The sequence below is a fragment of the Pelobates fuscus genome, chromosome 8, assembly GCF_036172605.1.
Source record: "Pelobates fuscus isolate aPelFus1 chromosome 8, aPelFus1.pri, whole genome shotgun sequence".
NCBI classification, from domain to species: Eukaryota; Metazoa; Chordata; class Amphibia; order Anura; family Pelobatidae; genus Pelobates; species Pelobates fuscus.
The window spans coordinates 1,888,247-1,913,374 of record NC_086324.1 but is presented as its reverse complement, the minus strand read 5'-3'; the positions used below and the strand labels follow the sequence as shown (position 1 = coordinate 1,913,374).

The 25,128-nt window shown below is 48.3% G+C and overlaps 1 protein-coding gene across 1 annotated transcript in view; it reads left to right on the top strand.

Annotated features, from left to right (window-relative positions):
• CCDC93 (coiled-coil domain containing 93) overlaps positions 1-25,128 on the top strand; it is a 61,803-nt gene that overhangs the window by 28,436 nt on the left and 8,239 nt on the right. The window contains exons 8-11 of the mRNA XM_063429145.1: positions 9,986-10,022; positions 20,737-20,823; positions 21,842-21,892; positions 23,280-23,366. Coding sequence (XP_063285215.1) covers positions 9,986-10,022; positions 20,737-20,823; positions 21,842-21,892; positions 23,280-23,366 — 262 coding nt within the window. The remainder of the gene's footprint in view (positions 1-9,985; positions 10,023-20,736; positions 20,824-21,841; positions 21,893-23,279; positions 23,367-25,128) is intronic.

Sequence of the window (25,128 nt, the reverse complement as noted above, 5' to 3'; positions counted from 1 at the left end):
TCAGCCACTCCTTTCTCTCCTGCAGATATTTCTCTGTTTGGATGTGAGTACTGCGCCTTCAGTAGTGAGAACTGTTAACCCTTCTGGCCTGTTGTGTTTTTCCCAAGCACGCTGGTTTCTAACAGTGCATGGCGACGTGTGGCGATTGGCAGGTGTTGTTGTGAAATTAACTTGTATAATAGAGATGAGAGCTACAATTAATATGGCATTCACCCTGTGCTGGGCATGGATATCAAATGTCTGTGTGAAATATACATATAATGGTTGTGCATTTGATTTTAAAGAATGAAACCTTTGTATTTTATTATCATTATTATCGCCATTTACATTGCGCCAACAGATTCCGTAGCGGTACGATATGTTACAGGTACGATATGTTGAAAAGGACCCTGCTCAAACGAGCTTACAGTATATAGGAGGAGGCTCGCAGTCTATAGGAGGAGGCTCGCAGTCTATAGGAGGAGGCTCGCAGTCTATAGGAGGAGGCTCGCATTCTATAGGAGGAGGCTCGCAGTCTATAGGAGGAGGCTCGCAGTCTATAGGAGGAGGCTCGCATTCTATAGGAGGAGGCTCGCATTCTATAGGAGGAGGCTCGCATTCTATAGGAGGAGGCTCGCATTCTATAGGAGGAGGCTCGCATTCTATAGGAGGAGGCTCGCATTCTATAGGAGGAGGCTTACAGTCTATAGAACGAGCTTACAGTCTATAGGAGGAGCATTACAGTCTATAGGAGGGGCGTCACATTATATAGGAGGAGGCTCACAGTCTATAGGAGGGGCGTCACATTCTATAGGAGGGGCGTCACATTCTATAGGAGGAGGCTCACAGTCTATAGGAGGAGGCTCACAGTCTATAGGAAGTGGGGTATAAAACACAATAGGACAGGAAATATCAATCAAATAAGGTGTGAAAGCAGAGTTAGAGGAGAGAGTAGAGTGCTGCCCTTAGGAGAGAGCAAGAGACAGGTATGTGAGGTAATGGTTAGTCTGGGAGGCCATAAGCTTTCCTAAAGAGATGGGTTTTAAGGCACTTCTTAAATGATTGAAGACTAGGGGAGAGTCTGATGGCGGTAGGCAGGCTATTCCATAGGGAGGGAGCCGCTCGCAAGAAGTCCTGCAAGCGCGAGTTGGCCGTACGGGTGCGAGCAGCGGACAGGAGAAGGTCACGGGCATAGCGGAGAGACCGAAAGGGGCATGGATCTGTGAAAAGATATGAGGGGCTAGAATTGTTCAGCGATTTATAGGTATGGGTTAGCACTTTGAATTGACTCCTGTAGGTTACAAGAAGCCATGGTAAGGACTGACAGAGGGGAGAGGTGTGAGGACCGACTAGAGAGGAAAATCCGTCTGACAGCATAATTCATTACAGACTGTAGCGGGGCAATACAGCTATTGGGAAGACTTATTAGGAGAGAGTTGCAATAATCCATGCGGGTAATTACTAGAGCATGGACAAGCGCCTTGGTAGCATTTTGCGTAAGAAAGGGGCGGATGCGGGCTATGTTTTTCAGATGGAATCTACAGGATTTGGTAACATGCTGGATGTGAGGCTCAATGGTGAGGCCAGAGTCAAATATGACACCAAGACAGAGCACTTGCAAGGATGAACTGATGTGGATACCACTGACTTCAAGGGAGCGCGAAAGAGGAAGATCAGTATTAGGAGGAAAGACAAGGAGTTCAGTTTTAGAGAGATTTAGTTTTAGAAAGCGGGAGGACATCCAGTCAGAGATGGAGGAAAGGCAAGCGGTGACACGCTGCAGGACGGCACGGGAGAGGTCCGGGGAGGAGAGATATAACTTGGTGTTATCAGCGTACAGGTAGTAGTGGAATCTAAATGGGCAAAAAGTTTGCCAAGAGAGGCAGTATGAAGATAAAATAGAAGGGGACCAAGTACGGAGCCTTGGGGGACTCTGTAACGGATCGCCTGGCACCCCGACTGGGTACCTCCGTTAAAGGATGCTCCTAGCGCTTCCTGAGGCCTCCAAGCACTCTAGCCGACACCACAATCACCGAATCAGAGAAGCGTATAAATCCTCTCAAGCATATGAATGCTGTAGACAGTTGAATAGGAAACCATACGAATAGGTTTACACTCCTAGCAGTCAAACTGGAACAGCATACAATAAATCCTCCCCCAATAATGAGACGACACTTCACTTTGAGGGTTAAGCAGGAACTGAGGACTGGCACATCCAGCCTGGCTTTTATTACAAATGTACCCTTACAGGCCACACCCAGGGGGAGGCATAAAATAACCAATAGTATCACGGGTGCAACCCACACACCCCTCCCCTTAGTGTGACACATAATGCCATTATTCATACAGTTTAAAATATACTTTTTACACAATATTTATAACTTCAAAACCATACATCACATTCACACAAAATTACATATCCACAATCAATCCATTCAGGGGAACAACATGGATCAGACCAGGGGTTCAAAAGTTAGTAAAGTATCTTTTGTTCCCCCTGGCTGGCAGTATTTTAATCAAACAGTAAAACAGCAAACAGTAAAAGTAAAAACATCCCCACAATGCACCCTGGCTTCCTCCCTTCTGCCCTGGAGATAATTGGAGAAGTAATCCAATTACCTCCCAGCACAGAGACAGACTCCATTGAGCACATGGGGACACAAAGACAGTAAAACACTTTAAAATACATAAATTCACCTTTTACACATAACACACAGAAATTGCACATATCCCCAGATAGCTGGGATCTGAGCGCACAAAACTACCGAATAGCGCGCAGATCCTACTCACACAGTTTACTTGCCATGGAGCCGAAGTCTTTAACTACACAAATGGGCTCCATGGCATAGCTATCTGGGTTAACACATTCACATAAAGTCGGGTCCATAGTCCAAAGGCAAGAGGCGGGCAAGCAGCCCCCTCCAAGGACACGTGGCGAGGTCGGTTTCGCCACAGACTCCAACTAAGACAGGACAAAGGGAGGAGGTATCATTAGAAAAGGAGACACTGAATGAGCATTGGGAGAGATGAGAGGGAAACCTGAGACTACAGAGTCACAGAGACCGAGTGATTGAAGAGTTTGAATAAGAACTGCATGATCAACGGTGTCAAAGGCAGCAGAGAGGTCAAGAAGAATTAACATGGAGTAGTGGCCTTTGGATTTAGCTGTCATTAGTAACTTTAATAATAGCAGTCTCAGTAGAGTGGAGGGGGCGGAAGCCAGATTTAAGAGGGTCAAGGAGAAAGTTGGAATTGAGGAAGTGAGACACACGGGTAAAGACAAGTCTTTCCAGAAGCTTTGAGGAAAAAGGAAGCAGGGATATGGGACGATAGAGGGGGTGGACGGGTCAAGGGATGTTTTTTTTTTTCAGGATCTTTCAGTTGAAGATGTGCGTTAAGGACGGCATGAGACAGGGGGGGGGGGGAGAGAGATCTGATAAGGTGAGATGGGACAGGAGCAAGCGGGCAAGTGGTGGTGGGGCGAGAGGAAAGGAGAAGCGCAGCCACCTCTTGTTCAGTAACCGGGGAGAAAGTATGAAGGGTAGGAAAGGCATGATCTATGAGTGGTTGAGAAAGAGGCCGGGTGGGGAGAATTCTTTCCTTAGCTGTTCAATCTTGTCGGTAAAGTATCATGCAAAGCTATCAGCTGTAAGGTTAGTTTGGGGGTGGCCACAGCAGGGTGGAGGAGAGAGTTAAAGGTGTCAAAGACGCCTGGGATTGTGGTAGCATGAGAGGCAAGGGCTGCGCTGTATGAACACAATATGAATCTATAATGGAGAAAGTCTGCCGGGTGCGAAACTTCCTCCAGGAGCGTTCAGCACCATGGGAGCATCTTTGCAGGTAGCTGGTTGATTAAGTATGCCATGGTTGGGGTCGTGTCCTCCTCGAGGTGCATGTTTGGAGCGGGGCTGCAGCCTTCAAGGTAGAGGTGAGGGAGATGGCCAGTGAGGGACAGGAGAGGGAAGGGATGGATAGCAGTTGTGAATAAATATCAGCTGACAGCTGCTGAGGGTCAAAAGAATTAAGGTTCCTCCTGAGTTGAGGGGTGTTAGGCTGAGGTTGTTGGGTGAGGGGGTAATTGAGAGCAAGTGATAAGAGGTGGTCAAAGAGAGGAAATGGAGTGTTGGAGATTTTAGAAACTGGGGTTGTGTCCCCAGAAAATGAGGTTGAGGTTATTGCCAGCTACATGGGTGGGAGAATTAGCCCACTGCAATAGCTCGAGGGAGGAAGTAATTCAAAGTAGTTTAGAGGCTGCTGACGTCAGGGGTGGGTTAATAGGAATATTGAAGTCCCTGAGATTTAGGGGTGGTATGTTAGAGGAGAGGAAGGTTATTTTGATACATGTTCTAGAACGCAACATCCAGATACTAAATTAAATCACTCATGTGGCCATTTCAACCTGGATACTGGCTGGATATATATAGTTAGATTTACAAAGTCAAAAAGGACTTCTAACCTTTCTAGCACTCTTCTATAAATTAAGAGGGATGTGGGTGGGTGAAGTAAGAGGAACAGCCCTAGGGTTGTTAAAATATGGCTGAACTTCTAGGGCACATGGCCTAACAGAGGAAGGATAGTAAAATAGTGACATATAGTATATCATCAGGGGCAACAAGAGAGGGGTTATGGGAGACAGCAGAGTACCATCAGTAGGTCTGTGTGCCCATATTACAGACAAATAGAAACCGATCTGGGGAAGCCATGTGTTCTTCACGTCCCCGGTTATTTGATTTTCCTTTTAAATGGCAGAATTTAGTGCATGCTATCGGCTGTAGGTTTAAAGGGACACTATAGTCACCAAAACAACTTTAGCTTAATTAAGTCGTTTTGGGGGTATAGATCATGCCCCTGTAGTCTACCTGCTTAATTATCTGCCCTTTAGGAGTCAAATCGCTTTTATACAGCCCTAGTCACACCTCCCTGCATGTGACTTACATAGCCTTTCTAAGTACTTCCTGTAATGAGTCATCTAATGTTTACACTTCCTTTATTGCACAGTCTATTTAATCTAGAATTTCTTATCTACTGCACGGTTAATGGCTTGCTAAACCTTGCATGAGGCTCCTGGATGTTATTAAAGTGACATTTTACAGAGCTCTTTTACAGTGTTACATCTGATTGAAAATTAAACCATTTTGTTTTCATGCAGGTTGTGTCAGTCACAGCCAGGGGAAGTGTGGCTAGAGCTGCATAAACAGAAAAAAAGTAATTTAACTCCTAAAGGGCAGAGAATTATGCAGTGAGACTTCATAGGCATGATCTATACACCAAAACTGCTTCATTAAGATAGTTGTTTTGGTGACTTCAGTGTCCCTTTAATGCTAAATATACCAACGCTGCCATGAAGGAACTTCTGAGTTGTTAGTATCCGCACCCAAATTAAATACAAACTTTGTTATTCCTTTTTAATTCCTGGCCCAGTGTGTAGGTGAGATAATCATAGAACGTACGATCTCATCCGTACTCTGTCTTCTTCTCTTTCTCCACCTCTCACTAAAATTCTCAATCTCTCTCTCTCCTCTGATATATTTCCATTGCCCTTCAAACATGCAACTGTAACCCCAATTCTAAAGAAGTCCAATCTTGACCCTAACTCCCCATCCAACTACCGTCTGTAGCGGAGCTGCAATATTAAATCCCAAGATCTCCGCTGGTATAGAAGGTAATCCAAAGTAAAGCGCCGGACGAAACACAGTTCAGGGAGTCAACTGTCAATTTTATTCACGGCTCCAGGAGTTAACTGACAATTTTATTCACGGCTGTTAGCCTATGCATGCTCTCTGATCTAAAACCCACGAATACATTTTTACACCAGGTTAACACAGCTATTTCAGACAACCTTAAATGTTCTGCAATATGACCTAAAGTGGCTAGGTTTGCCACACCGTCCTTTCTCGCTACTGCCTTTTGCATCCAAGATCCTTGAAAGAATTGTGTATGCGAGATTGACAGACTTCCTCGAGTCCAACTCTCTGCAAGACCCACTTCAGTCTGGTTTCCGCGCTAAGCACTCTGTGGAAACGGCACTGACCAAAGTATCCAATGATCTACTCGCTGCAAAATCTCGTGGTCACTACTCTATCCTAATTCTCCTTGACCTGTCTGTGGCTTTTGACACTGTTGATCACTAACAGCTTCTTATCCTCCGCAATATCGGTCTACGAGATATTGCTCTCTCCTGGTGCTCCTCCTACCTCTCCCAGCGCTCTTTCAGTGTTTCTTTCTCTGGCTCTGCTTCTGCTCCCCAACTCCTCTCTGTTGGTGTCCCCCAAGGTTCAGTCCTTGGTCCCCTACTGTTCTCCATCTATACTGCCTGCCTTGGTAAACTCATTAGCTCCTTTGGCTTCCAATATCATCTCTATGCAGATGACACGCAAATCTACCTGTCCTCTCCTGATCCCTCCCCGTCCCTCTTGACTAGTGTCTCTGACTGCCTCTCTGCTTTGTCTAACAGGATCGCTGCCACTTCCTTAAACTAAACTTGACCAAAACTGAAATTCTGGTCTTTCCTCCCTCAAGTGTTGTTACTGATGTGTCTGTCTCCCTCCAAGTCAACGGTGCTACCATCAGCTCCACCACGCAGGCTCGCTGCCTAGGTGTTCTCTTTGAGTCCGACCTTTCCTTCAAGCCTCATGTTCAATCTATCGCCAAATCCTGTCATTTCCATCTCAAAAACATTGCGCGCATCCGCCCCTACTTAACGCCAGATGCGACTAAGGTGTTGGTCCATTCCACTGTCCTTTCTCGCCTTGACTACTGTAATCCGCTTCTCAGTGGTCTTACGTGCTCTGTTACAGTCCATAATAAATGCGGCGGCGAGGCTCATCTTCCTGTCCGCCCGCACCTCCCATGCCTCACCCTTCTGTCAGTCCCTACATTGGCTTCCTATAAAATATAGAGCTCAATTTAAAATTCTGGTTCTTGCTTTCAAATCTCTACATAATGCTGCTCCCACCTATCTATCTTCCCTTATACACAAGTATGTCCAGTCTAGGCCCTTACGATCTGCTGAATAGACTTACGTCTATTTTCTGTCCGTATTCCCACCCTCTGATGCTCGCCTTCAAGACTTCTCGAGGGCTGCACCGTTCCTGTGGAACTCGCTTCCCTCCTCCGTTAGATGCTCACCCAGGCTCCACTCCTTCAAAAAATCATTAAAAACCCACTTCTTAATAAAAGCGCATCAATTAAACTGTTAATAGGTCCTGACTGATTCCTCTTCTGCAACTGTCACTAGTCTAATACTATCCTTACCTTTTGTGTCATTTTACCCCACTCCCTCTAGCATGTAAGCTCATTGAGCAGGGCCCTCAATCCCTCTGTTACTGTGTCACTATACCCCACTCCCTCTACCATGTAAACTCACTGAGCAGGCCCTCAATCCCTCTGTTACTGTGTCACTATACCCCGCTCCCTCTAACATGTAAACTCACTGAGCAGGGCCCTCAATCCCTCTGTTACTGTCACTATACCCCACTCCCTCCAGCATGTAAACTCACCGAGCAGGACCTCAATCCCTCTATTACTGTGTCACTATACCCCACTTCCTCTAGCATGTAAGCTCATTGAGCAGGGCCCTCAATCCCTCTGTTACTGTCACTATACCCCACTCCCTCTAACATGTAAACTCACTGAGCAGGCCCTCAATCCCTCTGTTACTGTCACTATACCCCACTCCCTCTAACATGTAAACTCACTGAGCAGGGCCTCAATCCCTCTGTTACTGTCACTATACCCCACTCCCTCTAGCATGTAAACTCACTGAGCAGGACCTCAATCCCTCTGTTACTGTGTCACTATACCACACTCCCTCTAACATGTAAACTCACTGAGCAGGCCCTCAATCCCTCTGTTACTGTGTCACTATACCCCACTCCCTCTAACATGTAAACTCACTGAGCAGGGCCCTCAATCCCTCTGTTACTGTGTCACTATACCCCACTCCCTCTAACATGTAAACTCACTGAGCAGGGCCCTCAATCCCTCTGTTACTGTGTCACTATACTCCACTCCCTCTAACATGTAAACTCACTGAGCAGGACCCTCAATCCCTCTGTTACTGTGTCACTATACCCCACTCCCTCTAACATGTAAACTCACTGAGCAGGGCCCTCAATCCCTCTGTTACTGTGTCACTATACCCCACTCCCTCTAACATGTAAACTCACTGAGCAGGGCCCTCAATCCCTCTGTTACTGTGTCACTATACCCCACTCCCTCTAACATGTAAGCTCACTGAGCAGGGCCCTCAATCCCTCTGTTACTGTGTCACTTTACCCCACTCCATCTAACATGTAAGCTCACTGAGCAGGGCCCTCAATCCCTCTGTTACTGTGTCACATTACCCCACTCGCTCTAACATGTAAGCTCACTGAGCAGGGCCCTCAATCCCTCTGTTACTGTGTCACATTACCCCACTCGCTCTAACATGTAAACTCACTGAGCAGGGCCCTCAATCCCTCTGTTACTGTGTCACCATACCCCACTCCTTCTAACATGTAAACTGACTGAGCAGGGCCCTCAATCCCTCTGTTACTGTGTCACTATACCCCACTCCCTCTAACATGTAAACTCACTGAGCAGGGCCCTCAATCCCTCTGTTACTGTGTCACCATACCCCACTCCTTCTAACATGTAAGCTCACTGAGCAGGGCCCTCAATCCCTCTGTTACTGTGTCACATTACCCCACTCCCTCTAACATGTAAACTCACTGAGCAGGGCCCTCAATCCCTCTGTTACTGTGTCACTATACCCCCACTCCCTCTAACATGTAAACTCACTGAGCAGGGCCCTCAATCCCTCTGTTACTGTGTCACATTACCCCACTCCCTCTAACATGTAAACTCACTGAGCAGGGCCCTCAATCCCTCTGTTACTGTGTCACTATACCCCACTCCTTCTAACATGTAAACTCACTGAGCAGGGCCTCAATCCCTCTGTTACTGTGTCACTATACCCCACTCCCTCTAACATGTAAACTCACTGAGCATGCCCTCAATCCCTCTGTTACTGTGTCACTATACCCCACTCCCTCTAACATGTAAACTCACAGAGCAGTGCCCTCAATCCCTCTGTTACTATCACTGTACCCCACTCCATCTAACATGTAAACTCACTGAGCAGGGCCCTCAATCCCTCTGTTACTATGTCACTATACCCCACTCCCTCTAACATGTAAACTCACTGAGCAGGCCCTCAATCCCTATGTTACTGTCACTATACCCCACTCCCTCTAACATGTAAACTCAGTGAGCAGGGCCTCAATCCCTCTGTTACTGTGTCACTATACCCCACTCCCTCTAACATGTAAACTCACTGAGCAGGGCCTCAATCCCTCTGTTACTGTCACTATACCCCACTCCCTCTAACATGTAAGCTCACTGAGCAGGGCTTCAATCCCTCTGTTACTGTGTCACTATACCCCACTCCCTCTAACATGTAAACTCACTGAGCAGGGCCTCAATCCCTCTGTTACTGTCACTATACCCCACTCCCTCTAACATGTAAACTCACTGAGCAGGGCTTCAATCCCTCTGTTACTGTGTCACTATACCCCACTCCCTCTAACATGTAAACTCACTGAGCAGGGCCCTCAATCCCTCTGTTACTGTGTCACTATACCCCACTCCCTCTAACATGTAAACTCACTGAGCAGGACCCTCAATCCCTCTGTTACTATCACTATACCCCACTCCCTCTAACATGTAAACTCACTGAGCAGGACCCTCAATACCTCTGTTACTATCACTATACCCCACTCCCTCTAACATGTAAACTCACTGAGCAGGGCCCTCAACCCCTCTGTTACTGTGTGTCCAACTTGTCTGGTTACAACTACATGTCTGTTCGCCCACCCATTGTAAAGCGCTGCGGAATCTGACAGCGCTCTATAAATATCATAATAATAATAATAGAACGTGGACTTCATTACATCCTGTTATTATATAGCTATAACATGCATTATATTTACACAATTTGGAGATTTGTTTTTTCATCATTTTGTAGGAAATACGGACTGAGCAAACAAGGCAAAGCTGAAAAGGTATGTGTTTCTATATTGCTATAAAATGTATATATTACAATAGGCCTATAATTATATGGCGTTCATGTCTGTTAGCCAGATTTTCCCCATAGAAACCTAAAACAAGATGTTACAGATTACACTGTATTTGTATAAAATATGTTTTTAAATAAGACTCTGAATTCTGCTATTGATGTGCCACGTTCACTATTTAATACTATTTTATAGAAATATAATGATTGTATTTAATGGCAGCACTTAATGTGCAGACTAAGACTCTATGGTGTGGGTTATACCATCTCTAACCGTGACAGCCAGGCTCTATAGTGTGGGTTATACCATCTCTAACCGTGACAGCCAGACTCTATGGTGTGGGTTATACCATCTCTAACCGTGACAGCCAGGCTCTATGGTGTGGGTTATACCATCTCTAACCGTGACAGCCAGACTCTATGGTGTGGGTTATACCATCTCTAACCGTGACAGCCAGGCTCTATGGTGTGGGTTATAACATCTCTAACCGTGACAGCCAGGCTCTATGGTGTGGGTTATACCATCTCTAACTGTGACAGCCAGACTCTATGGTGTGGGTTATACCATCTCTAACCGTGACAGCCAGGCTCTATGGTGTGGGTTATACCGGCTCTAACCGTGACAGCCAGGCTCTATGGTGTGGGTTATACCATCTCTAACCGTGACAGCCAGGCTCTATGGTGTGGGTTATACCATATCTAACCGTGACAGCCAGGCTCTATGGTGTGGGTTATACCATCTCTAACCGTGACAGCCAGGCTCTATGGTGTGGGTTATACCATCTCTAACCGTGACAGCCAGGCTCTATGGTGTGGGTTATACCATCTCTAACCGTGACAGCCAGGCTCTATGGTGTGGGTTATACCATATCTAACCGTGACAGCCAGGCTCTATGGTGTGGGTTATACCATCTCTAACCGTGACAGCCAGGCTCTATGGTGTGGGTTATACCATCTCTAACCGTGACAGCCAGGCTCTATGGTGTGGGTTATACCATCTCTAACCGTGACAGCCAGACTCTATGGTGTGGGTTATACCATCTCTAACCGTGACAGCCAGGCTCTATGGTGTGGGTTATAACATCTCTAACCGTGACAGCCAGGCTCTATGGTGTGGGTTATACCATCTCTAACTGTGACAGCCAGACTCTATGGTGTGGGTTATACCATCTCTAACCGTGACAGCCAGGCTCTATGGTGTGGGTTATACCGGCTCTAACCGTGACAGCCAGGCTCTATGGTGTGGGTTATACCATCTCTAACCGTGACAGCCAGGCTCTATGGTGTGGGTTATACCATATCTAACCGTGACAGCCAGGCTCTATGGTGTGGGTTATACCATCTCTAACCGTGACAGCCAGGCTCTATGGTGTGGGTTATACCATCTCTAACCGTGACAGCCAGGCTCTATGGTGTGGGTTATACCATCTCTAACCGTGACAGCCAGGCTCTATGGTGTGGGTTATACCATATCTAACCGTGACAGCCAGGCTCTATGGTGTGGGTTATACCATCTCTAACCGTGACAGCCAGGCTCTATGGTGTGGGTTATACCATCTCTAACCGTGACAGCCAGGCTCTATGGTGTGGGTTATACCATCTCTAACCGTGACAGCCAGACTCTATGGTGTGGGTTATACCATCTCTAACCGTGACAGCCAGGCTCTATGGTGTGGGTTATAACATCTCTAACCGTGACAGCCAGGCTCTATGGTGTGGGTTATACCATCTCTAACTGTGACAGCCAGACTCTATGGTGTGGGTTATACCATCTCTAACCGTGACAGCCAGGCTCTATGGTGTGGGTTATACCGGCTCTAACCGTGACAGCCAGGCTCTATGGTGTGGGTTATACCATCTCTAACCGTGACAGCCAGGCTCTATGGTGTGGGTTATACCATATCTAACCGTGACAGCCAGGCTCTATGGTGTGGGTTATACCATCTCTAACCGTGACAGCCAGGCTCTATGGTGTGGGTTATACCATCTCTAACCGTGACAGCCAGGCTCTATGGTGTGGGTTATACCATCTCTAACCGTGACAGCCAGGCTCTATGGTGTGGGTTATACCATATCTAACCGTGACAGCCAGGCTCTATGGTGTGGGTTATACCATCTCTAACCGTGACAGCCAGGCTCTATGGTGTGGGTTATACCATCTCTAACCGTGACAGCCAGGCTCTATGGTGTGGGTTATACCATCTCTAACCGTGACAGCCAGGCTCTATGGTGTGGGTTATACCATCTCTAACCGTGACAGCCAGGCTCTATGGTGTGGGTTATACCATCTCTAACCGTGACAGCCAGGCTCTATGGTGTGGGTTATACCATCTCTAACCGTGACAGCCAGGCTCTATGGTGTGGGTTATACCATCTCTAACCGTGACAGCCAGGCTCTATGGTGTGGGTTATACCATCTCTAACCGTGACAGCCAGGCTCTATGGTGTGGGTTATACCATCTCTAACCGTGACAGCCAGGCTCTATGGTGTGGGTTATACCATATCTAACCGTGACAGCCAGGCTCTATGGTGTGGGTTATACCATATCTAACCGTGACAGCCAGGCTCTATGGTGTGGGTTATACCATCTCTAACCGTGACAGCCAGGCTCTATGGTGTGGGTTATACCATCTCTAACCGTGACAGCCAGGCTCTATGGTGTGGGTTATACCATCTCTAACCGTGACAGCCAGGCTCTATGGTGTGGGTTATACCATCTCTAACCGTGACAGCCAGGCTCTATGGTGTGGGTTATACCAGCTCTAACCGTGACAGCCAGGCTCTATGGTGTGGGTTATACCATCTCTAACCGTGACAGCCAGGCTCTATGGTGTGGGTTATACCATATCTAACCATGACAGCCAGGCTCTATGGTGTGGGTTATACCATCTCTAACCGTGACAGCCAGGCTCTATGGTGTGGGTTATACCATCTCTAACCGTGACAGCCAGGCTCTATGGTGTGGGTTATACCATCTCTAACCGTGACAGCCAGGCTCTATGGTGTGGGTTATACCAGCTCTAACCGTGACAGCCAGGCTCTATGGTGTGGGTTATACCAGCTCTAACCGTGACAGCCAGGCTCTATGGTGTGGGTTATACCAGCTCTAACCGTGACAGCCAGGCTCTATGGTGTTGGTCATACCAGCTCTAACCGTGACAGCCAGGCTCTATGGTGTGGGTTATACCAGCTCTAACCGTGACAGCCAGGCTCTATTGTGTGGGTTATACCGGCTCTAACCGTGACAGCCAGGCTCTATGGTGTGGGTTATACCAGCTCTAACCGTGACAGCCAGGCTCTATGGTGTGGGTTATACCAGCTCTAACCGTGACAGCCAGGCTCTATGGTGTGGGTTATACCAGCTCTAACCGTGACAGCCAGGCTCTATGGTGTGGGTTATACCAGCTCTAACCGTGACAGCCAGGCTCTATGGTGTGGGCTATACCATCTCTAACCGTGACAGCCAGGCTCTATAGTGTGGGTTATACCATCTCTAACCATGACAGCCAGGCTCTATGGTGTGGGTTATACCAGCTCTAACCGTGACAGCCAGGCTCTATGGTGTGGGTTATACCATCTCTAACCGTGACAGCCAGGCTCTATTGTGTGGGTTATACCATCTCTAACCGTGACAGCCAGGCTCTATGGTGTGGGTTATACCATCTCTAACCGTGACAGCCAGGCTCTATGGTGTGGGTTATACCATCTCTAACCGTGACAGCCAGGCTCTATAGTGTGGGTTATACCATCTCTAACCGTGACAGCCAGGCTCTATGGTGTGGGTTATACCATCTCTAACCGTGACAGCCAGGCTCTATGGTGTGGGTTATACCATCTCTAACCGTGACAGCCAGGCTCTATGGTGTGGGTTATACCATCTCTAACCGTGACAGCCAGGCTCTATGGTGTGGGTTATACCAGCTCTAACCGTGACAGCCAGGCTCTATGGTGTGGGTTATACCAGCTCTAACCGTGACAGCCAGGCTCTATGGTGTGGGTTATACCAGCTCTAACCGTGACAGCCAGGCTCTATGGTGTGGGTTATACCGGCTCTAACCGTGACAGCCAGGCTCTATGGTGTGGGTTATACCATCTCTAACCGTGACAGCCAGGCTCTATGGTGTGGGTTATACCAGCTCTAACCGTGACAGCCAGGCTCTATGGTGTGGGTTATACCAGCTCTAACCGTGACAGCCAGGCTCTATGGTGTGGGTTATACCAGCTCTAACCGTGACAGCCAGGCTCTATGGTGTGGGTTATACCAGCTCTAACCGTGACAGCCAGGCTCTATGGTGTGGGTTATACCAGCTCTAACCGTGACAGCCAGGCTCTATGGTGTGGGTTATACCAGCTCTAACCGTGACAGCCAGGCTCTATGGTGTGGGTTATACCGGCTCTAACCGTGACAGCCAGGCTCTATGGTGTGGGTTATACCAGCTCTAACCGTGACAGCCAGGCTCTATGGTGTGGGTTATACCTAACCGTGACAGCCAGGCTCTATGGTGTGGGTTATACCATCTCTAACCGTGACAGCCAGGCTCTATGCTAACCGTGACAGCCAGGCTCTATGGTGTGGGTTACCAGGCTCTATGGTGTGGGTTATACCGTGACAGCCAGGCTCTATGGTGTGGGTTATACCATCTCTAACCGTGACAGCCAGGCTCTATGGTGTGGGTTATACCATCTCTAACCGTGACAGCCAGGCTCTATGGTGTGGGTTATACCAGCTCTAACCGTGACAGCCAGGCTCTATGGTGTGGGTTATACCATCTCTAACCGTGACAGCCAGGCTCTATGGTGTGGGTTATACCAGCTCTAACCGTGACAGCCAGGCTCTATGGTGTGGGTTATACCAGCTCTAACCGTGACAGCCAGGCTCTATGGTGTGGGTTATACCAGCTCTAACCGTGACAGCCAGGCTCTATGGTGTGGGTTATACCATCTCTAACCGTGACAGCCAGGCTCTATGGTGTGGGTTATACCAGCTCTAACCGTGACAGCCAGGCTCTATGGTGTGGGTTATACCAGCTCTAACCGTGACAGCCAGGCTCTATGGTGTGGGTTATACCATCTCTAACCGTGACAGCCAGGCTCTATGGTGTGGGTTATACCATCTCTAACCGTGACAGCCAGGCTCTATGGTGTGGGTTATACCATCTCTAACCGTGACAGCCAGGCTCTATGGTGTGGGTTATACCATCTCTAACCGTGACAGCCAGGCTCTATAGTGTGGGTTATACCATCTCTAACCGTGACAGCCAGGCTCTATGGTGTGGGTTATACCAGCTCTAACCGTGACAGCCAGGCTCTATGGTGTGGGTTATACCATCTCTAACCGTGACAGCCAGGCTCTATGGTGTGGGTTATACCATCTCTAACCGTGACAGCCAGGCTCTATGGTGTGGGTTATACCATCTCTAACCGTGACAGCCAGGCTCTATGGTGTGGGTTATACCATCTCTAACCGTGACAGCCAGGCTCTATGGTGTGGGTTATACCATCTCTAACCGTGACAGCCAGGCTCTATGGTGTGGGTTATACCATCTCTAACCGTGACAGCCAGGCTCTATGGTGTGGGTTATACCATCTCTAACCGTGACAGCCAGGCTCTATGGTGTGGGTTATACCATCTCTAACCGTGACAGCCAGGCTCTATGGTGTGGGTTATACCATCTCTAACCGTGACAGCCAGGCTCTATGGTGTGGGTTATACCATCTCTAACCGTGACAGCCAGGCTCTATGGTGTGGGTTATACCAGCTCTAACCGTGACAGCCAGCGACAGCCAGGCTCTATGGTGTGGGTTATACCAGCTCTAACCGTGACAGCCAGGCTCTATGGTGTGGGCTATACCATCTCTAACCGTGACAGCCAGGCTCTATAGTGTGGGTTATACCATCTCTAACCGTGACAGCCAGGCTCTATGGTGTGGGTTATACCATCTCTAACCGTGACAGCCAGGCTCTATGGTGTGGGTTATACCAGCTCTAACCGTGACAGCCAGGCTCTATGGTGTGGGTTATACCAGCTCTAACCGTGACAGCCAGGCTCTATGGTGTGGGTTATACCGGCTCTAACCGTAACAGCCAGGCTCTATGGTGTTGGTCATACCAGCTCTAACCGTGACAGCCAGGCTCTATGGTGTGGGTTATACCAGCTCTAACTGTGACAGCCAGGCTCTATTGTGTGGGTTATACCGGCTCTAACCGTGACAGCCAGGCTCTATGGTGTGGGTTATACCGGCTCTAACCGTGACAGCCAGGCTCTATGGTGTGGGTTATACCAGCTCTAACCGTGACAGCCAGGCTCTATGGTGTCTGTTATACCAGCTCTAACCGTGACAGCCAGGCTCTATGGTGTGGGTTATACCGGCTCTAACCGTGCTTTCTCTGTGACAGCCAGACTCTATGGTGTGGGTTATACCGGCTCTAACCGTGACAGCCAGACTCTATGGTGTGGGTTATACCGGCTCTAACCGTGACAGCCAGGCTCTATGGTGTGGGTTATACCATCTCTAACCGTGACAGCCAGGCTCTATAGTGTGGGTTATACCATCTCTAACCCGTGACAGCCAGGCTCTATGGTGTGGGTTATACCATCTCTAACCGTGACAGCCAGGCTCTATGGTGTGGGTTATACCATCTCTAACCGTGACAGCCAGGCTCTATAGTGTGGGTTATACCATCTCTAACCGTGACAGCCAGGCTCTATGGTGTGGGTTATACCATCTCTAACCGTGACAGCCAGGCTCTATGGTGTGGGTTATACCAGCTCTAACCGTGACAGCCAGGCTCTATGGTGTGGGTTATACCAGCTCTAACCGTGACAGCCAGGCTCTATGGTGTGGGTTATACCAGCTCTAACTGTGACAGCCAGGCTCTATTGTGTGGGTTATACCGGCTCTAACCGTGACAGCCAGGCTCTATGGTGTGGGTTATACCGGCTCTAACCGTGACAGCCAGGCTCTATGGTGTGGGTTATACCAGCTCTAACCGTGACAGCCAGGCTCTATGGTGTGGGTTATACCAGCTCTAACCGTGACAGCCAGGCTCTATGGTGTGGGTTATACCAGCTCTAACTGTGACAGCCAGGCTCTATGGTGTGGGTTATACCGGCTCTAACCGTGACAGCCAGACTCTATGGTGTGGGTTATACCGGCTCTAACCATGCTTTCTCTGTGACAGTCAGACTCTATGGTGTGGGTTATACCGGCTCTAACCGTGACAGCCAGACTCTATGGTGTGGGTTATACCATCTCTAGCCGTGACAGCCAGGCTCTATGGTGTGGGTTATACCGGCTCTCACCGTGACAGCCAGGCTCTATGGTGTGGGTTATACCGGCTCTAACTGTGACAGCCAGACTCTATGGTGTGGGTTATACCAGCGCTAACTGTGCTTTCTCTGTGACAGCCAGACTCTATGGTGTGGGTTATACCAGCTCTAACCGTGCTTTCTTTGTGACAGCCAGACTCTATGGTGTGGGTTATACCGTCTCTAACTGTGACAGCCAGGCTCTATGGTGTGGGTTATACCAGCTCTAACCGTGACAGCCAGGCTCTGTGGTGTGGGTTATACCAGCTCTAACCGTGACAGCCAGGCTCTATGGTGTGGGTTATACCAGCTCTAACCGTGACAGCCAGGCTCTATGGTGTGGGTTATACCATATCTAACCGTGACAGCCAGGCTCTATGGTGTGGGTTATACCGGCTCTAACCGTGACAGCCAGACTCTATGGTGTGGGTTATACCGGCTCTAACCGTGACAGCCAGGCTCTATGGTGTGGGTTATACCATCTCTAACCGTGACAGCCAGGCTCTATAGTGTGGGTTATACCATCTCTAACCGTGACAGCCAGGCTCTATGGTGTGGGTTATACCATCTCTAACCGTGACAGCCAGGCTCTATGGTGTGGGTTATACCATCTCTAACCGTGACAGCCAGGCTCTATAGTGTGGGTTATACCATCTCTAACCGTGACAGCCAGGCTCTATGGTGTGGGTTATACCATCTCTAACCGTGACAGCCAGGCTCTATGGTGTGGGTTATACCAGCTCTAACCGTGACAGCCAGGCTCTATGGTGTGGGTTATACCAGCTCTAACCGTGACAGCCAGGCTCTATGGTGTGGGTTATACCAGCTCTAACCGTGACAGCCAGGCTCTATGGTGTGGGTTATACCAGCTCTAACTGTGACAGCCAGGCTCTATTGTGTGGGTTATACCGGCTCTAACCGTGACAGCCAGGCTCTATGGTGTGGGTTATACCGGCTCTAACCGTGACAGCCAGGCTCTATGGTGTGGGTTATACCAGCTCTAACCGTGACAGCCAGGCTCTATGGTGTGGGTTATACCAGCTCTAACCGTGACAGCCAGGCTCTATGGTGTGGGTTATACCAGCTCTAACTGTGACAGCCAGGCTCTATGGTGTGGGTTATACCGGCTCTAACCGTGACAGCCAGACTCTATGGTGTGGGTTATACCGGCTCTAACCATGCTTTCTCTGTGACAGTCAGACTCTATGGTGTGGGTTATACCGGCTCTAACCGTGACAGCCAGACTCTATGGTGTGGGTTATACCATCTCTAGCCGTGACAGCCAGGCTCTATGGTGTGGGTTATACCGGCTCTAACCGTGACAGCCAGGCTCTATGGTGTGGGTTATACCGGCTCTAACTGTGACAGCCAGACTCTATGGTGTGGGTTATACCAGCGCTAACTGTGCTTTCTCTGTGACAGCCAGACTCTATGGTGTGGGTTATACCAGCTCTAACCGTGCTTTCTTTGTGACAGCCAGACTCTATGGTGTGGGTTATACCGTCTCTAACTGTGACAGCCAGGCTCTATGGTGTGGGTTATACCAGCTCTAACCGTGACAGCCAGGCTCTATGGTGTGGGTTATACCAGCTCTAACCGTGACAGCCAGGCTCTATGGTGTGGGTTATACCATCTCTAACCGTGACAGCCAGGCTCTATGGTGTGGGTTATACCGGCTCTAACCGTGACAGCCAGACTCTATGGTGTGGGTTATACCGGCTCTAACCGTGACAGCCAGGCTCTATGGTGTGGGTTATACCGGCTCTAACCGTGACAGCCAGACTCTATGGTGTGGGTTATACCAGCTCTAACCGTAAAAGCCAGACTCTATGGTGTGGGTTATACCGGCTCTAACCGTGACAGCCAGACTCTATGGTGTGGGTTATACCGGCTCTAACCGTGACAGCCAGGCTCTATGGTGTGGGTTATACCGGCTCTAACCGTGACAGCCAGACTCTATGGTGTGGGTTATACCAGCTCTAACCGTAAAAGCCAGACTCTATGGTGTGGGTTATACCGGCTCTAACCGTGACAGCCAGGTTCTATGGTGTGGTTTATACCATCTCTAACCCGTGACAGCCAGGCTCTATGGTGTGGGTTATAACATCTCTAACCGTGACAGCCAGGCTCTATGGTGTGGGTTATACCGGCTCTAACCGTGACAGCCAGGCTCTATGGTGTGGGTTATACCATCTCTAACCGTGACAGCCAGACTCTATGGTGTGAGTTATACCAGCTCTAACCGTGACAGCCAGGCTCTATGGTGTGGGTTATACCGGCTCTAACCGTGACAGCCAGGCTCTATGGTGTGGGTTATACCATCTCTAACCGTGACAGCCAGGCTCTATGGTGTCGGTTATACCATCTCTAACCGTGACAGCCAGACTCTATGGTGTGGGTTATACCGGCTCTAACCGTGACAGCCAGGCTCTATGGTGTGGGTTATACCGGCTCTAACCGTGACAGCCAGGCTCTATGGTGTGGGTTATACCGGCTCTAACCGTGACAGCCAGACTCTATGGTGTGGGTTATACCAGCTCTAACCGTAAAAGCCAGACTCTATGGTGTGGGTTATACCGGCTCTAACCGTGCTTTCTCTGTGACAGTCAGACTCTATGGTGTGGGTTATACCGGCTCTAACCGTGACAGCCAGGTTCTATGGTGTGGTTTATACCATCTCTAACCCGTGACAGCCAGGCTCTATGGTGTGGGTTATAACATCTCTAACCGTGACAGCCAGGCTCTATGGTGTGGGTTATACCGGCTCTAACCGTGACAGCCAGGCTCTATGGTGTGGGTTATACCATCTCTAACCGTGACAGCCAGACTCTATGGTGTGAGTTATACCAGCTCTAACCGTGACAGCCAGGCTCTATGGTGTGGGTTATACCGGCTCTAACCGTGACAGCCAGGCTCTATGGTGTGGGTTATACCATCTCTAACCGTGACAGCCAGGCTCTATGGTGTCGGTTATACCATCTCTAACCGTGACAGCCAGACTCTATGGTGTGGGTTATACCGGCTCTAACCGTGACAGCCAGGCTCTATGGTGTGGGTTATACCGGCTCTTACCGTGACAGCCAGGCTCTATGGTGTGGGTTATACCGGCTCTAACCGTGACAGCCAGGCTCTATGGTGTGGGTTATACCATCTCTAACCGTGACAGCCAGGCTCTATGGTGTCGGTTATACCATCTCTAACCGTGACAGCCAGACTCTATGGTGTGGGTTATACCGGCTCTAACCGTGACAGCCAGGCTCTATGGTGTGGGTTATACCGGCTCTTACCGTGACAGCCAGGCTCTATGGTGTGGGTTATACCGGCTCTAACCGTGACAGCCAGGCTCTATGGTGTGGGTTATACCATCTCTAACCGTGCTTTCTCTGTGACAGTCAGAAGATTGCAAAGTGTCTGTACCATCCAACCTTGGAGGCAAAGGAGACATGCGCGAGGAAGATGAGCTGAGATCAGAGGAGGAAGTGAGTCCGTTCAGGACACAATCCCAGCACAGTGACTGCGTGTGTGTGTGTATGTGTTTACTGACTGTGTGGGTGTGTGTGTGTGTGTGTGTATGTGTTTACTGACTGTGTGTGTGTGTGTATGACTGACTGTGTGTGTATGCATGTGTTTGACTGACTGTGTGTGTGTGTGCATGTGCTTGACTGACTGTGTTTATGACTGACTGTGTGTGTGTGTGTGTGTGTGTTTGACTGACTGTGTGTGTGTGTGTTTTTGACTGACTGTGTGTGTGTGTGTGTGTATGACTGACTGTGTGTGTGTGTGTGTGCATGTGCTTGACTGACTGTGTTTATGACTGACTGTGTGTGTGTGTGTGTGTGTGTGTTTGACTGACTGTGTGTGTTTGACTGACTGTGTGTGTTTGACTGACTGTGTGTGTTTGACTGACTGTGTGTGTGTTTGACTGACTGTGTGTGTGTTTGACTGACTGTGTGTGTGTGTGTGTTTGACTGACTGTGTGTGTGTGTGTGTGTTTTCGACTGACTGTGTGTGGTGTGTGTGTGTATGACTGACTGTGTGTGTGTGTGTGTTTGACTGACTGTGTGTGTGTGTGTGTTTGACTGACTGTGTGTGTGTTTTCGACTGACTGTGTGTGTGTGTGTGTGTATGACTGACTGTGTGTGTGTGTGTGTTTGACTGACTGTGTGTGTGTGTGTTTTCGACTGACTGTGTGTGGTGTGTGTGTGTATGACTGACTGTGTATGTGTGTGTTTATGACTGACTGTGTGTGTGTGTGTGTGTATGACTGACTGTGTGTGTGTGTGTATGACTGACTGTGTGTGTGTGTGTGTGTATGACTGACTGTGTGTGTGTGTGTGTGTATGACTGACTGTGTATGTGTGTGTGTATGACTGACTGTGTGTGTGTGTGTGTGTATGACTGACTGTGTATGTGTGTGTGTATGACTGTGTGTGTGTATGTATATATATGTCGGAATATCGTGATTTTTTTTTTGTAATCAATATGTCTCTCCTCCAGCTTCGGATAAAATCCTTGATGGTCAGAATGGCTGCCATGGAAATGGAAGAGGTCAGAATAAACCCTGTTAGTTTTTGCTATACGAAATGTGTGCATCCATTAACTGTCTACCTGTATTTAGGGTCAGGCATTTGCTGTCCCTTTCTCACATCCTGTGTTCTGTGGTGTCCATGGTTTCCTTCCTATGACAATGAAAAAAAAAAGTCTGTTCCTCCTTAATGTGTGAACTCCAGTCATTTCAGTGATTTTAAGTAGTCATGGTGCTCTGACCGAGATATGGAACATTGCTGCCGGAATTGTAACTCCTCCCACAGCGTCCTTAGCCAGCCCATGGCATGCTGGCTACATTCCCACACACACCCACACTGTCTGTGGGGGACACTCTGCTCTGATTCTGTGTGTGTATGGGGATTCCCACACACACCCACACTGTCTGTGGGGGACACTCTGCTCTGATTCTGTGTGTGTATGGGGATTTGCACACACACCCACACTGTCTGTGGGGGACACTCTGCTCTGATTCTGTGTGTGTATGGGGATTTGCACACACACCCACACTGTCTGTGGGGGACACTATGCTCTGATTCTGTGTGTGTATGGGGATTTGCACACACACCCACACTGTCTGTGGGGGACACTCTGCTCTGATTCTGTGTGTGTATGGGGATTTGCACACACACCCACACTGTCTGTGGGGGACGCTCTGATTCTGTGTGTGTATGGGGATTTGCACACACACCCACACTGTCTGTGGGGGACACTATGCTCTGATTCTGTGTGTGTATGGGGATTTGCACACACACCCACACTGTCTGTGGGGGACACTATGCTCTGATTCTGTGTGTGTATGGGGATTTGCACACACACCCACACTGTCTGTGGGGGACACTCTGCTCTGATTCTGTGTGTGTATGGGGATTTGCACACACACCCACACTGTCTGTGGGGGACACTCTGCTCTGATTCTGTGTGTATGGGGATTTGCACACACACCCACACTGTCTGTGGGGGACACTCTGCTCTGATTCTGTGTGTGTATGGGGATTTGCACACACACCCACACTGTCTGTGGGGGACACTATGCTCTGATTCTGTGTGTGTATGGGGATTTGCACACACACCCACACTGTCTGTGGGGGACACTCTGCTCTGATTCTGTGTGTGTATGGGGATTTGCACACACACCCACACTGTCTGTGGGGGACACTATGCTCTGATTCTGTGTGTGTATGGGGATTTGCACACACACCCACACTGTCTGTGGGGGACACTATGCTCTGATTCTGTGTGTGTATGGGGATTTGCACACACACCCACACTGTCTGTGGGGGACACTCTGCTCTGATTCTGTGTGTGTATTTATCGGAGTGTTTCTGTGCCCTTCCTTGTATTTGTCATTCTGTATGAAGTTTTGTATTAAACCCATGAATAATTTTAGGGACATCTGGCAGCGAGTACTGTGGGGCAGATTGTGGGGCGGCAGTCGGATGAAATTAAACAGATGGCGTCTGAATATGCTGAGAAGGTGAGCATGTCCCCCTGGGTTTCAGGATGCAAGCAGCGAGTCGTGGGGTATGTGTTCTGTGTATATGTCTCCCGAGTGCTCGCTTTCAAACTTGCTTTATTGATATTGGTGTATAAGACGAGCATAGGGCAGTTTATTAATATTCTATCGTTCTGGAAGAAATACGCGTTTATTAAAGGCCAGATAAAGGAGCTTTATATTCCCAAGCTTGCTTTGATTTTTTTGATTGGGTAACTAAAATTATAGATCAGGGTGGTGCAGTAGACATTGCTTACCTAGATTTCAGTAAGGCTTTTGACACTGTTTTTTTTACATAGAAGGCTTATCAATAAACTACAATCTTTAAAGGAACACTATACAGGGATACATACAGGGATATCATTTCTAATTAGTGGGGTAATAGCTGCTTGATCCAAGGAGACATCTGACTGCTATTTTGGGGAATTTTTTCCTAGTTTGTTGGAAAATTGGAAGCGCTTCAGACTGGGTTTTTTGCCTTCTTTTGGATCAACAGCAAAAGCATATGTGAGGAAGGCTGAACTTGATGGACGCAAATCTCTTTTCAGCCTCTGTAACTATGTAACTATGTAACTATGTAACTATAACTATGTAACTATAACTATGTAACTGTAACTATGTAACTATGTAACTATGTAACTATGTAACTGTAACTATGTAACTATGTAACTATGTAACTATGTAACTATGTAACTATAGGGTCAGGAACACAAACATGTATTTAGGTGGCTTGCCCTCCCCAATCCCCTTAATAGGAATTAACTCGCCTTATTGCCAGTGAATCAATGCATCTCTATGAGGAAAATTCAGCATCCCCATGCAGTGCGTGGAGACGCTGAACGGCAGGTCTGCTTACTGTGCAGCACTGACCCAGGAAGCACCTCCAGTGGCCATCTAAGGAGTGACCACTTGGAGGTGTCCCTAGGGGCAATTCCTAAAGGCAATGATTATACTCACCAGAACAACTGCATTAAGCTATAGTTGTTCTGGTGCCTACAGTGTCCCTTTAAGTTTGGATTCCAATATTGTTGAATGGGTAAGGCAGTGGCTGAGTGACAGGCAACAGAGGGTTGTAGTCAATGGAGTATATTCAAAGCTTGGGCTTGTCACCAGTGGGGTACCTCAGGGATCTGTACTTGGACCCATTCTCTTTAATATTTTTATTAGTGATATTGCAGAAGGTCTTGATGGTAAGGTGTGTCTTTTTGTTGATGATACTAAGATATGTAACAGGGTTGATGTTCCAGGAGGGATAAGCCAAATGGCTAATGATTTAGGTAAACTAGAAAAATGGTCAGAGTTGTGGCAACTGACATTTAATGTGGATAAGTGCAAGATAATGCATCTTGGACGTAAAAACCCAAGGGCAGAGTACAGAATATTTGATAGAGTCCTAACCTCAACATCTGAGGAAAGGGATTTAGGGGTGATTATTTCTGATGACTTAAAGGTAGGCAGACAATGTAATAGAGCAGCAGGAAATGCTAGCAGAACGCTTGGTTGTATAGGGAGAGGTATTAGCAGTAGAAAGAGGGAAGTGCTCATGCCATTGTACAGAGCACTGGTGAGACCTCACTTGGAGTACTGTACGCAGTACTGGAGACCGTATCTTCAGAAGGATATTGATACCTTAGAGAGAGTTCAAAGAAGGGCTACTAAACTGGTTCATGGATTGCAGGATAAAACTTACCAGGAAAGGTTAAAGGATCTTAACATGTATAGCTTGGAGGAAAGACAAGACAGG